The 14,995-nt window shown below is 46.8% G+C and overlaps 1 protein-coding gene across 2 annotated transcripts in view; it reads right to left on the bottom strand.

Annotated features, from left to right (window-relative positions):
- Positions 1-14,995, bottom strand: part of LOC125621781 (butyrophilin subfamily 1 member A1-like) — a 48,564-nt gene that overhangs the window by 17,160 nt on the left and 16,409 nt on the right. For both annotated transcript variants that reach the window (XM_048819074.2, XM_075119457.1), the window contains 3 exons: positions 14,473-14,820; positions 10,437-10,718; positions 3,690-3,806 (listed from right to left, as the gene is read on the bottom strand). In XM_048819074.2, the coding sequence (XP_048675031.1) occupies positions 3,690-3,806; positions 10,437-10,718; positions 14,473-14,820 (747 nt within the window). The remainder of the gene's footprint in view (positions 1-3,689; positions 3,807-10,436; positions 10,719-14,472; positions 14,821-14,995) is intronic.

A 14,995-nucleotide genomic window follows, 5' to 3' on the forward strand; every position in this document is an offset into this window, starting at 1 on the left:
GCTGGAGGGATAATTTATAGTCAAGTAATTCTGGGTTTAGCTCTCTGGCCAAAGCTCTATCAGGGCCCTTCCCTTTCCTGGAACAACAAAAACTCCAATGAGCAAAACAGCTAAACAATCTGCTTCTCCCCCCTGCTACTGGGTCACAGCCCTTCCCTGGGCTCAATAATCCTTCCAGACTCCAGACAGCTCATCCCTCGCCCATCTCTCCAACTCTGCAGTTCCTTGTCCAGGGCTCAGTCAGTCCTCATCCCCTCATCGTTGGGGTTTATGTCCATCTCCTTCAGGTGGCATAGTGGGAGGTCCTGGGTTCCAGCCCAGGGACCCCCAGGTATGCAGGGACTGTTCACTGTGCTCAGTAACCTTGAATTGCTTTTCTCTGGGCCGCTTCCTACACAGCCTGTGGCTTTCTAGGCTTCTCTGAAGCCTCTCCCGGGTTGGCTGCTTCTCCGCTCTCCCCAGGGCCTCTTCTGGCTAAGCCCCTCTCTGGCTATGTTGCCAAGCCTCCTGCCAGGTTGCTGTGGATAGACCCAGACCAGGTCTTTTTCTGCACCTGGCCGCCAGCCTATATTCCATCCTGGTCACGTGACCTGCCAGGGATACTAGCTGGAGGCTCCTCCATGGAGTTGTGGGCATAGGCAATATAACTGGCACAGTTCACAGAGTCACCTGACACTTGTCCATTCTGAAATGAGGTCTTGTGGTCTGTCTGCTCGATGGAGAAGGTGAGCCTCCAGTTTTGGGAGGGCCTAAGTCCACCCCATCCCCGAAGTCAGCTGATCCTGGTCAAGTGTCCCTCCTCACAGGGGTTTAGGTGCCTATGCCTGGAGATTAGACACCTAAATACCTTTGTGATCCAGGCCTTAGCGGCCAAGAGAGAGCAATCAAGGGAGCTGTTCCTTGGTACCAGGGTGGTGGTCTCTGAGCTGAGGTTTCTGCACAAAGAGCAATTGCCTGTGTGCAGCTTTGGCCATGTCCGATACTGGTAGAGAGGACCCTTGATCGGGGCATCAGTGTTGCCACCCTCCTGATTTTATCACAGGGAGGGTGGGGAGAAAAGACTGAAAACGTGACAGCTAAAGGCTCCAAAACCAGAAGGCAAATAAAATGAATCCCAAATTATTATTTTTAAGTCGATCTCATGATTTTGGGGGCCTGACTCATGGTCTTTGAGTATTTGAGGTTGGCCATACTGAAGGCTGCACCTGGGGACTCCGCAGTCCCCTGCTTCAAAGAAACCACAGATCTGGGTGGCGATGAGCCCCAGCTCACCCCATGGCAGTGGCAGAGGTGTTATTGCAATGCAGGAGATTTGATCTTGGGTTCTCCCAAGCAGAATGCTCTGGGGTCTGGGCAGAAGGGAAACAAGATGTCTAAAGCAGTTAGAGACAGATCCACAAAGGTATTTCAGAACCTAACTGCCAGGGGCTAGTTCACGAGAGAATCTAGGAGTGGTGACACTGTGCTCCACAGAGCCTGTGTTAGTCACCCAGGCTCCCTATACCTATACAATGAATCGGGGGAGAATCGAGAGATGCCTTAGAATGGGATTCACAAAAGCCAGCATTCTAGGCAGGGAGCCGCCTAAGTTGGCCAATGGGAGATGCTGACCAGAGGGGTGTTTGCTAAGCTCCACCCCCTTTCAGAGTTCAGCACCGAAGTCCAGGCTGCAGGGAGCTGCCTAACCCTGCTAGCGATTCTCAGCTGGAAAACGGGTTCCAAGTCAGGTGCTTATGAGAACAGGTTAAGTGCCTGCCTAACTCCATGCAAAATGGCCAGAGGAGGAGCTGTCACCTCCCTTCTGACTTCTAGCCCAGTGGTTAGGGCCCTCATTTGGGATGTGGGAGACCCAGGTTCAATTTCCCCTCTGCCTGCAGGGGACAAAGGATTTGACAGCGGGGGTCTCTCCCTCTCAGGAAAGTGCTGTAACCAACCACTGAGCCCTGGGATATTCTGATGTGGGGCTCCCTCAGACTCTCCTGAGGAAGCTGTGCTACTGCATAGAAATAATTAAAGAGTCTCTGGAGCTGGGGACTGGCTCCCTGGGTCTCTCACATCCCAGGTGGCAACCCTCACCACCAGGCTATGGCGTCTCTCTCTCTCGGTCCCAATGATGAGGTGGTTATACATAGTGGAACAACCTCATCAGGAGAGATGGAGGTGGGAGCTCACAGCTCAGTGGTTACGGCACTCTTCTGAGCGGTGGGAGACCCCTATCCAAAATCTGTCACTATCAGGGGTAAGGGAAAATTAAATCCGAGTCTCCCAAGTGAGCTCTCTAACCACTGGGCTGAAGGTTATAAGGGAGATGGCACGACCAGGTCCTCCTTTGGCCAGATTTTGTATGGGTCCTGATCTGGTAGGAGTGCTCTGAGAACACCTGTCAGATCAGGCTCTGTAGGTAAGACAGGCTACTGTATTTCAGGTTCCCCAAAAGAGGACTCTGCTGTGGGGAGAATGGGGTGGTGGGAGGGAACGGAGTTGGAGAGGGTATGGGGGGGTGCTGGAGGAGCGTGGGTACTGGGAGGAGGTATTTGGGGTGTTGGAGGGTATGTGTGTACTGGGATCTCACACTCGAAGTGGGGGGCAGTGTTGCTCTCTGTCATGGTGGCACGGTAGCTGGCGCAGGCCTGGGACGCAGCACCAGCCCAACAGTCAGCGCCTCTGTGCAGGCCTCTCCCCGTCCCCAGGGCTGGGTGCTGGGGCCTGGATGGGTGGGATCCAGCTGTGGCTGCAGGGAAGGGACCAATCGGGGTGCGAGACGGCTCTTTCTGAGCTACAATGTGTGTACCGCAAAAATCTCAGAAATTGCCTCTTATTTGAAAAATCTGCCCGGATGGAGGGTGGAAGATCAAAAAAGAGGCAATGTCCAGAAAAACCCAGAAATAACCCTAGATAGGCATCTGGGTGCCTAGACTAAAGCAGCCGTGCACATGCCCAGAGGCAGAAACACAGGTGCCCAGGGAACTTTTTACTGCAAAAGATGTAGGCATTGAGTGAGTTTAAGCACCTACAAGGTTAACTGGCAGACGAGAAAGGGTTTTGTGGATTGCAGCAGTGCCTAAAACTGAGACTTGGGTGCCTAAATCAGGAGTTTAGGTACCTATGTCTCTTTGTGTATCTGGGCTTTAGTGACTAGGCGGGAGCAATCAAGGAAGCTGCTCCTTGGTAGAAGGGCAGAGATTTCTGAGATTTCTGTGCAAAGGGCAATTGCCTGCTGGCAGTTTTGGCCACATCTGTTCCAGACAAAGAGGACCTGTGTACATTCTGATAATAAATTATACTAGGAGATACCCTCCCTACTTGTCACTGAATTCTCTACCAATAGGGAAATGACCTGCTGCAAGGCCCCCAAATCTGCTGCCATTCAGTGGAAGTTCCATGTGCCGTTCATTTAACGTCACATTTTTGTTTCCAACTGAGACAATATGGATCCCCGCTGACTAGTGAACAACAATGCCAGGACTGGATTGTTTAGTGAGAGCTATAGGGGTGAATGCACTTGATATTTTCTTCAGGTTGAATGATTTGTTCTCCCTCAGCCTCGCTCCATCTCTCAGTGTCCAAATCTCTCTTCAGAACATTGATGTCCAGTCCCTGTGTCAACCCCTCTCTTTAAAAGGAAGAAAAAACCCCAAAACAGAAAATCTCCCTCATTCTCTCCACATTCTGTCCCTTTCTAACTTTACCTTTCATTCTGTGTTGCCTCCAGAAGCAGTAACTGGCCAGGGCAATCAGAAGAGCCAGGAGAGCTAGGATCACACCCAGAGCCACCATCCAGGGATTGACCCTTGGGAAAAACAGCTCTGCAAAAGAAAGCGGCATTGTGACAATGTGGAAACTGTCTGTAATGTTTTTATGATTTTCTACCTATCACCTTGGTATTGCTACCCAGTGGGTGCAGAAGGGTTAAAATGCTGCCCCTGGAGCAAAGCAGGAGACATGAGATGTTTGTCTGGGGTGATCTGAATGGGTCGCTCAGGACTGGCTGGGACCAGCCCATATCAATGGAAGCCCTGAGAGAGACAGGAGACGCCTGAAGGACTGGGTGAACATGTGAGCTCAGCACGGCTCTGCAGCAGGCCAATGATGGGCAGAGGTGACAGGAGGCAGTGGTAAGAACTGGGCTCACAGAAACACAGGGCTCTCACCTGGGACTAAGATAAAGGATCAGAGACAAAGAAAGGACACCAACATGGTTCCTACAGCTGCCTGTCTCATAGGATGTCAGCAACCAGGTCATGGGTGGTCTGGCCTCATGGTTGGAGCAAGAGTTCCGCATACCAGTTAGAACTAGATCCAGATGGGGTGGGCCTGGGATCAAAGCCAAGAGTCAGAGCTGGGAGTGAGAAGCCTAAGCCCCAAGGTTAATCAGCATCACAGTCAGAAGGTACAGTGGAGGGGGTCAGAGCCAGGAAGTAGCTGGGGACTGGAACAGAAATGGTTACAGACAGGTACAAAATGCACTGTGTAGATACTGGATTGCTGACTGCTGCTACAAAGCTTAAGCATCAGTCTGCTGACTCCTGCAACCCATCAGGAAGCACAGTCAAACACACAGCTTGTATGAGGGCCACCTGTGCTCATTAGATTGCCAAGAGACTGACTGTGCTGGAGACGGCCCCTGACAAGGGAGCCCTGGGGCTGGTATGGGCTGTGTTTTAACCTTGGCCTCTCTATGCTAACCTAAGGGCTTCCTGATTCTGTATTCCAGCTGACTATTAAAAGGCAAAGGCTGCCTGGTATCACTGCAGATTCTTACTCGCTGAAGTCTGTTGGCCCCTGAAGGGAGTAAAAGTCTCTGAAAGAGCGTCTACCTCACAGGGGCTTGCTGGGCAGAGCTCACTGTGAGAAGCAGGAGTGCTGGAGCCTGGAGGCTCAGTGGAGCCTGTGTTGCCTATTCTTGTGGCAAAATCTGACCCCTTGGGGGTCTGGCACTCTCAAGGGCCCCTCCCTGCTTAAAGGCTGGGGCACAGAACAAATTGTGTAAATCCATGACAGTCGCTGGTGAGATACGGAATGCACCTGCAGTATTTTGCAATGAGTTACTTAGCACAGATCCTGTAAATCTGTGACAGTCATTAGTCTGCAAACCCTGACAGACTAAATGCGGTCATATTGTGAGCAAAGAGTGTGTCTGACTGGAATAGTCATCGGGGGCTACCTATGGATTTCATGGTGAGCTATGGCCCTCCATGCTTTGCTTCTAAACCAGTGGAAGTCCAAGCCTTAACCTGCTTATGGAATATGGCGAAGGTCCCAGCCGCATTGCAGATCTGACCTGTGTCGCAGTGCAGCCAGAGACACCCTGACATGGCCGTAGTTGCAGTGTCATTGGGCCTTACATGGGCAGAAAATACATGGTCACGTTTTTGAAAGGGTAACATAGGAACTAGTGAAACCAGCATGGTCTCTGAATCCTTGGGGTTGGTCTGAGCGGGAGAGAGGCAGATCCCCCTTCCTACAACAGACCAGTGAAATACTTACAGGGAACAAACAGGGAGCCCAGCTTGTTAAATATTAATCCCTCTGTGATGCTGGCAGATGAGATGCCTGCTCATGCCAAGTCCCCAGGACTCACTGAACACTTATACATGCACAGCTGAAAACCAGTCTTGCTTATCTATGTGTTAGCATCATCAAAATAAATAACAGAGGTTAAGTTGATAGGGATGTGTTTAGTGTTTTCCAAAATGCTTGTAGGATGCTGCATGCATTGTTCTCACTCAACTATACCCCATGGTATGAAGTGATAGCAAGCATTGGCATTGTAAACCTCTGTGACTATGTAACTCATCAAAAAAAGAAAAAGTCCTCCTGTTCATTATCTGCAAATGAGCCATTGTGTGAGATCAGGGATCAAAGACTTTGTTAAGTGCATTCCTTCCCCACCCCATGAAAAAGGGACCTGCATGGGAAGTGTTGTTGTGAGCTTGGCTCCTGTGAGAAGAAGTTATAAGTATGAACACAAGGAAAAATTCTTCATCTCTGGACAGTTTGGATTCTAAGAGGGCAGAATAACTGAACAAGGAGGTGGTGATCCCCTGAGTTATTCTGGGTAGCCCTGAAAGAGGTTTTGGAAATTGACAGATTACTACATCTCTGCTACCTTTTGAAATTATAGACTGTGATTCACCTGTACTTGTATTTTTACCTGCTTTAACTTCTCAATAACTCTCATTCCTTTTTCCGAGCTGATAAACCTTTAGTAGGTTTACTATAGAACTGGCTGCCAGCGCAGTCTTTAGAGTGAGATCTGGGATTCAAATTGATCTGGGTGAGAGACTGGTCTCTTGGGACTAGGTGTAACTTGAATATTTTGTGGTTTTTGGCATAAGTGACCATTTATCTCAGAGTCCAGTTGCCTCGGTGGCTAGACTGTCAGACGGATTTGGGAGTTTAACCCTCTTTTGAAAATCCCAGCCTTTGTTAACTGTAAATTAGGTAGGAACGTAACATTAAGGTGAAAATGCCTTTGCACCCAGGAATGTCACAGTTAATGTTTTCCGGTCTAATAGTGTGCTCTGACACCACGAGCCTGTAACTCTGTGAATACAAATATTGTCACCTGCAAAGCCTAGGCACAAACGTGAAGCACAGGCCTGCTCTACACTAGAAAGTCAGGTCGACCCAGCTATGTCTTTCTGGGCTGTGACAAATCCATGCCCCTGACCAACGTAGTTCAGCCAAGCAAACCCTCGGTGCTGGCAGCACTAAATGGATGGTGGAATTCTTCTCTCAGCCCAGCTACTGCCTCTTCAGGAGGTGTGTTCACTGCAACAACAGGAGAACCCTTCCCCCCATTGCTGTAATGAGCGTCTACACTGACGTGCAACAGCAGGGCAGCTGCACCTGTGCTGCTGCAACGTTTCAGGTGTAGACAAGCCCTGAGTTTTGGCTGAACATTTGGCCTTTGTCATCTTTTCTGCTAACCTATTCTCAGTGCTCATCGATGTTAAACGAGACCTCATTTGGATTCCTGTTCCCCTTATCTCAGTCCCTGAAGTATCACTAAATTTAACAGTAAATAAATATCTGCCCTGTAGCCTCAGTGCCATGAGACCTTGATAAATCTCAGCAGCCAAGCACTGCTGGACTGGGTCAGTGAATCATAGAATATTAGGGTTGGAAGAGACCTCAGGAGGTCATCTAGTCCAACCCCCTGCTCAAAGCAGGACCAACACCAACTAAATCATCCTAGCCAGGGCTTTGTCAAGCCAGGCCTTAAAAACCTCTAAGGATGGAGATTCCACCACCTCCCTAGGTAACCTATTCCAGTGCTTCACCACCCTCCTAGTGAAACAGTGTTTCCTAATATACAACCTAGACCTCCCCCACTGCAACTTGAGACCATTGCTCCTTGTTGTGTTATCTCCCACCACTGAGAACAGCCTAGCTCCATCCTCTTTGGAACCCTCCTTCAGGTAATTAAAGGCTGCTATCAAATCCCCCCTCACTTTTCTCTTCTGCAGACTAAATAACCCCAGTTCCCTCAGCCTCTCCTCATAAGTCATGTGCCCCAGCCCCCTAATCATTTTCGTTGCCCTCTGCTGGACTCTCTCCAATTTGTCCACATCCCTTCTGTAGTGGGGGAACCAAAACTGGACACAGTACTCCAGGTATGGCCTCACCAGTGCCGAATAGAGGGGAATAATCACTTCCCTCGATCTGATGGCAATGCTCCTACTAATACAGCCCAATATGCCTTTGGCCTTCTTGGCAACAAGGGCACACTGCTGACTTGTATCCAGCTTCTTGTCCACTGTAATCCCCAGTCCTTTTCTGCAGAACCACTGCTTAGCCAGTCGGTCCCCAGCCTGTAGTGGTGCATGGGATTCTTTCTTCCTAAGTGCAGGATCTGCACTTGTCCTTCTTGAACCTCATCAGATTTCTTTTGGCCCAATCCTCCAATTTGTCTAGGTCACTCTGGACCCTATCCCTACCCTCCAGTGTATCTTCCTTTCCCCCCAGCTTAGTGTCATCTGGGAACTTTGCTAAAGTCAAGGTATATCACATCCACCGCTTTCCCCATAACCACAGAGCCAGTTATCTCATCATCGAAGGCAATCAGGTTGGTCAGGCATGACTTGCCCTTGGTGAATCCGTGTTGACTTTTCCTGATCACCTTCCTCTCCTCCAAGTGCTTCAAAATGGATTCCTTGAGGACCTGCTCCATGATTTTGTATCAGAGACCTCCATGAAATGGGAATCTCTGCAGCAGACTGCACTGTGAGTCCCAAACTGTAGGCCCTATTTAATTAATCTCCAGGGAAACTTGCTTCCCAAGCTTTGCTTTTATCTCTCCTCCTCCTCCCACCTTCCCTGCACTCTTATACATTCATTGGTTTAGAACCATTTTCCTGTTGTCAATTCAAAATTTAACTAAACTCCCAAGAAAATGTATATGTACAATATCTTGTTGCAAGATTTTAATTGCAACAAAATTTGAGTGAGGAAAGTCCAAGTAACAACCCCCTAGGGTCCTTATTTCTGTGTGGGGAGCCTGGGCACCAGGACGGGGTTCTTTATTATGTGATTATGAAACAATGGGCAACACCAGAGCCTATTCAGCAAATACCAGAATGCAGCAATCTGAGATTCTCAGATGAATAGTGCCGTAAACATGCAAAGTGTTGTTGTTATTTGATTACACTAATGGCTAACTATTAATTTAATTAACAAAAACAAAAAATTTCCTTAGTGACCATTAAGGTGGTACCAAGGCACAACCCACCCACCACAACCCGAACAGCCTAGAAATCAGAAGTGAAGGAAAAAACATTCCTTCATTCCTAGCAGCCTTCACATCCTTGACATGGCTGTCAATAATACACTCCGACTCCAGCACTCCATAAGGCTGCCACTTCCACCTCCCACTGAGATCAAACAGCTTTTTTAAACGATGTTTTTTCATTGTGTGAATTAAATCAACTAGTATTTTTAAAAAAGAAATTCTGTTATATGCAACTGTAAACTTCTTGCAGCAGGAGCAGAAAGGTTTGAACCCAGACCCTATAGAGCTTCAGCGCTAACTTCTACTACTTGAGCTATGGCTAGCTTCCTACTAAGCTAGTTACCAGAGACAGGCCTGACACACACTTTCCCTTGAGTTACACAGCTATTCACTAGACTGCAGTAGAAAACTGGAGTTCAGGAATGCTGGAGTCTGTTTCTGGATCTGGGAGGGCACTGTGGTGAGCTGGTCATCAACAAAATAACCAAACCACATACGTAGGGACAGATCTTCTGCAAAGCAGAAGGAATCAAACCATTGTTTTGCTCACAGCTCCAAGCCCCTTTCAGCCAGCACTCAGCCCAGAACTCTCTTGCTATGCTTTTCTCAGGCCCACACTCCCAGTGCTTGTTATGCTCCTTCCCTGTGTCCGCCTCTGTGCTGTGTACTTGCTGCTTCTCTCACACACACCCCTCTACCAAAATAATACCCAGCCAAACCCCTCCACCCACATCTGCGTGACACAGGCCTTTGTTTTGGGTAGTAGCATGTGCCTATATTTGGGGTGGAGGCTGTTAGTTTCTTCAGCTCTCTGGTTCCACAAAAGAGCTTAATGGCTTCTTACCCCTGTCTTAAATGAAGGGCAGTGGTTATGGCCAACTAGGGAGGCTGCTCATCCGGTATTAAACCGACTGGTCCTCCGTTTGAGACCTTTGTTCCCTGTCCTGCACTGGGACACAACCAGATGTGGTTTTGTCTGGTATTAGATGGGGCATGCTGCTCTGCCACTTCTGGCTTTCAAAAATGGCACCTCCCACCCTGGTGCAGCATGACCTCACACACACAGTGTGTACAAGGTCACACTGGTGGGGGCAGGGTGGTGCAAGTTTAAAGATAGCGGCCCACCATTCAGCTTGACCTCACATGCACCACCTCACCAGCGGGATCAGGATCACACCAATGGGGGCGGCGTCACACCATTCGCAGAAGTACCGGAATGTCTGGTATTCCGGGAACATGTGAGTGCCAATCTTATGTCCAACCCATAACAATAGGGCTGGGTTTGGTTGTGGTATTTTTTTTTAACCATTTTTACTACATTTCTTAAAAATAAAGGTTTAACAGTGCTGTCACAATAAAACTCTGCCACAACTTTAAACATGCTGCCACTCCACCAAAATATGACACTCAGGCCTGATCCTTCACTCCTTACTCAGGTAGAGATTTCATTTAAGCCAGTGGGAGTTTGTCCTGACTCCTGCCTGCATCCTGACGGGGCCCTTGGCGCTGCTGTTAGATTAGTGTAGTCTTCTGGATGTAATGCAAGAAAGAAACCAAGGTAAGAGTGTAAGAGAGGGTGTCTTGTGTTACCCAAAGAAAAGCTATAAACAGGGGATCAGTAATAATCGCACAATACTATATACTCCCCACTAACATCTGTAATGTCTTGTTAGACCCCAGTGCAGTGTGGATGGGCACTGACCTGCTATGAAAACTGTTGATATTTTCTCTTGGTTGACGAGCGGGTTCCTGACAGAACAGGACAAATTCCGGTTGGAATCTTCTGTTATAACAATAGAAATCTGAGTTTGAAATAGGCCATTGGTCTCCTTGGATATTTTTTCAGAGGCAGGTGATAGCAGCTTCCCATGGTGATCTTTCCACTGAACCTCAGGTTCTGGGTGCCACCCAGCCGATTGACACACAACCAGGATTCCTCCGTCCTGGTGACCATCAACAGAGATGTGGGGGTCCGAGCCCATAGCTAGAGGAGAATGGAATGAACCTGTGTTAATTCTACACTTTCAGCAAAGCAGACAGGAGCATACCCTTCAGGAGAAGTAGCAAATTAACTCTTTTCTCTGTCCCCAGCACCCACCGTCAGAGTGAGCTATGTGGAAAACTCACTGCAGGTGTGTGTCACTGAGTGCTGGGGGACCTGTTCCCTTCACTATGGCCTGCAATACTTTACTCAGCTAGATATCAGAATCTCACTAGTGCACACACCCTCGAAAGCTGAACACTTAGCTTAGTGTGGATAGTGCATGTTAGAGGACAGGGCCTGGCCCGAAGCCCACTGAAGTCACTGGAAAAGGCCCTTGGTGATCTATGGTCTGACGCACCTAGCAGAGCAGTAACTAGGCATTTTAATGCCCAGGGTGAGCAAGCATATTTGAGCTCCCTACCATTTTTTTCATCTTTTTTTTCTGCACCGCAGAAACATGTATGGGGGGCACATGAGGTCACGTGCCCCCAGATTTTTTAGTTGCATCTCCCCCAACCCAGACAAGATGGGTAGCCTGCCGACAAAGTCCCTCCTGAACCCAAGCTGTGTGGGACTGGCCCAACTGAGCCCTGCCACGCACCTCTGTTTCCACCCCATTTTTCCAACCCCACAGCTTTGCTCCCTGGGCGACTGCCCCACTTTTTCTGCCCTGCTTATGGTCCTGGCACCTGGACTTCTAAAATTGCATATTCAATCCCATCACACTGGACTCAGCCCTTCACTAGAAGATAGATTAAGTTCTGGCCAGGTTACTTTGTTGGTATCTCAGGAATGAAATAGTCAACAATGATGACATTTTAAATGTCATCATTATGTTTCAGAGTCAATACCCTAATGAGATGAATGGGACATTCACATCTTTTCACCCATTATTTCAGGATGTTGCTGGATTCAGGAAGACAAAAGTGCTTCAGCTACACTTGTTTCATGTTTGAAAAGTTTCAAAACCACAAAAGTTTGCCATATAATTATGTGGAAATTCCACAGAGTTGAAACTATTCTAACTGTCTTTGATTATTGTTTCAACCAATTTACTCAGTTCTGAAGTAAATCCAAGGGTCACCTCTAGCACCATATTTACTGATAGTTAAAACCCTGGCTGCCTTCCATTCCTCCAGTCGAGCAGTGATTTTAACATTTGCATGATTTTGTTTGCAGCTCAGCCACTGCACTCTTAAATTCATATAACTGTTCTGAAGGAACTCTTGGTGACGCCTTGCTATTTAATTCATTAGTTTGTTCCAGCTTTTCCTCTTTTGATACATCACTCTCTGACAATGCCTCATCTTTATTAGCTGAGATGAGCAGATATCTCCTCTGTGCTGACGACTAGTGCAAAGAAAACATTTAGCTTCTCTGTAACGTCCTTATCCTCTTTTGATTGCTCCCTTTCTTCTGTATTGGTACACCTTACCCACCAACTCTCTGGCAGACTACCAACCCCTGATAAACACTGAAACAATTTCTTGATATTTGTTTTTGGCTTTGGCTTTTTATTCTTCCTCTCCTAATTTATATCTTATGCCTTACATTGCAGTTTCCTTCTATTGGTTTCATCTGGACTAGGTTTCTTCTTTTATGGAGAAATTAATATTATAGAGACTAAGACTGAGAGTAAATTCATTCTGACTATTTTCATATATTTCTTCAGGTGACAGGTCACTTTATTGCTTTATCTAAAAATGATTATTTCACAATTCAATTTGTCATTTATATTGAGCTTCGAGTTATCTGTAGATAAAGATACTGAGATACTCTGACAGCATCCTGAGATACTATGACAATGTTCTTCCTGAACTTAGTTCCTGAACAGAGCTGTGCAGGAAGCAGTTTTCCTGCCCTGTGAAAACTTTCAAGATATATACAAAAAATTTCTCCTAGAAAACTGAGACAAAAGATCAAAGTCTCCAAAAACTTTCATGAATCAAAAATCCCCAAAGCATTTTGAGTCAAGTTAGTTGAAACATTTCATTTCAATTTTGACAACTTTTACTTATTTACTACAATTAGCTTACATTTTAAAACAAACAGTTGATTTTAACTGGAAAATGGATTTTCTCATGTTATAAATATCAAAACAAAAACGTTTTGACAATTTTGAAACTTTTTTTCAAAATTTTTGAGTAAAAAACTCAGTTGAAACCAACCCTTTCCCATGGAAAGTTTCAGTTTCAATAAATCAGCAATTTTTGATGAAAGAAAAGCTTGGTCAAAAAATTCCCAACTGGCTCTATTCCAGAGGGGTATGGGACTATGAAAATAACAAGGCAATTCCAAAAGAAATCGATCCAATTGTATGATGAAAAAAATCAGTTAATAGACACAGATCCAGAGAGGCACTGAGTAACTGCAGTTTCAGTGGGAGTCATCAGTGATCAGCCCTTCTCGAGGTTTGGCCCATAATATGTGAGGGAAAGAAAAAAAAACCTGCTGGAAAGGTTTCAGATGAAGTGTTCTATGTTTAAATAAGCAAATGACAGACACCTGATATAAGCAGAACCCAAGGGAAGAGAGTGAGGGGGTGTCACAGCTTTGTCAAGCACCCCCTCTTGGCCACTCACCAGACTGCTGTGAGGGGATCCAACCATTGAATCACGTGTGTTTTAAACCTCTAGAGTCTGAGCAGAGTCCAGGCACAGACAAGGCCTGAGGTCTCTCAGACCACTCTGGGGGTGCAGATCCTCCATCTTACAGCCCCTCAAGCAGTGAGACCTCACGGTCCAACTGCCCAGCCCCTGCTGGGACCAGTGCTGTTCCCATAGGCAGCCCCACAGCTTAAATACACCCTTGTTGTCCCAGAACTCCAGCTGTGTGGGCATTCTGGGTCCACATATTATGTGGTAGGGTAACGCACAGAGACTTTGCACAGGATTCTAACACCATTGCTCTTTTCTTGAAAACACGGATCTATAGAAAAATAATAGACCTACGTGCATTTCCCTCTCACAATTTCCTTACCACTCCAGAGCATTCTCTGGGCTGGGTCAGATTTTGCTGCAGCAGATGGCTTGTCTTCTCAGCCAGGGAACCTCCCTCTCTCAGACAGTCTTCTCTGGTCTTGGCTGGTCTGCGTTCTTCCTCTCTCTTTCCCAAAGTTTCTTGTTCCTGTCCTACTGATTGTCTCTAGTTTCTATGTCCCATCACTAACACCTGGTTCCTTTGTTCTGTTTCTCGTAATTTTCAACTCACCAAACTCCAGTCCCCCTACAGACCAGCAGAAGGAAGTGGCTTCTTCCCAGTTCCAGCTAACATCCTTAGCATACTTATTGACAGGTCAGAGTTAAAAAGTAGTTAAAGCTAACTACTCCTCGTTGTAAATAGTCTGGTGTATGTGCTACGACTTGGTCAGTAATGGTGGATACACGTAGACATAGAGACATTCTATGATACAGCAATTTTCATAAAAACAACTTCACAATATCAAACAGAATTCATAAACTATACAGACAGAGTCCTCAAATTATCACAGTGGGTTTGTTTATTGTCAGAGAAATATTTGAACTCTATACTATGTTTAAAATAAAATTTAGAAACTGCCCCAAGTACAGAGCACATAAGCAAAATTCTTCCATTTTTCCTCAGGGATTGACCCTGCTGTGCAATAATTGGAAGCTAAAAGAGAATTCTGGATATTCATGTGTGAATGAGAGCGATCAAGGGGTAAATCACAATGAGCAATTACTCCATTTATTATACTGCTGGCAAATCAAAACAATAAAACACTATAACTGACCTGATACCATCAGTTCCAATATGGCTTCTTCATAAAATATACTGTATTGAAAAAAGCATGTATACTGCCCATGATCAGAGAGCTGGACCTGGTATATTCTCAGGGAAACACTCCCATTAGTGATGCCATCTTTCAGCAGCTCTGTCCTCCCGTGATATTCCAGCATCTGCTCTTCATACTTATCCTGTCCCTCCTGATACAGGTGGACAACTGAATGATATTGGAACCGGAACCATCGCACCTCCATGTTCTCAGCGCTCATCCTGGGGGAGAGGTGGCAGGGCAGGACGGCCTCCCCACCTACGGAGGTGGTGATTGGATGGTCAGGTCCAGTCACTGTAAACTGTGCTGTGAAATGTACCAGTGGAAAAAAGTGATTAAGTCCGAGAGAAACTGAATGGACATTAATTTAGGTGCAACAGTGTGGCAGGGCACAAAAGTGGGCAGGGTGCAAACAGAAAGAGTGTGGATACAATGCAGCACTGGTGTTTACACTAGAACAGCCCTCCTGTTCAATGAGCAA

This window comes from Caretta caretta, chromosome 14 (assembly GCF_965140235.1).
Source record: "Caretta caretta isolate rCarCar2 chromosome 14, rCarCar1.hap1, whole genome shotgun sequence".
In the NCBI taxonomy this organism is placed as follows: domain Eukaryota; kingdom Metazoa; phylum Chordata; order Testudines; family Cheloniidae; genus Caretta; species Caretta caretta.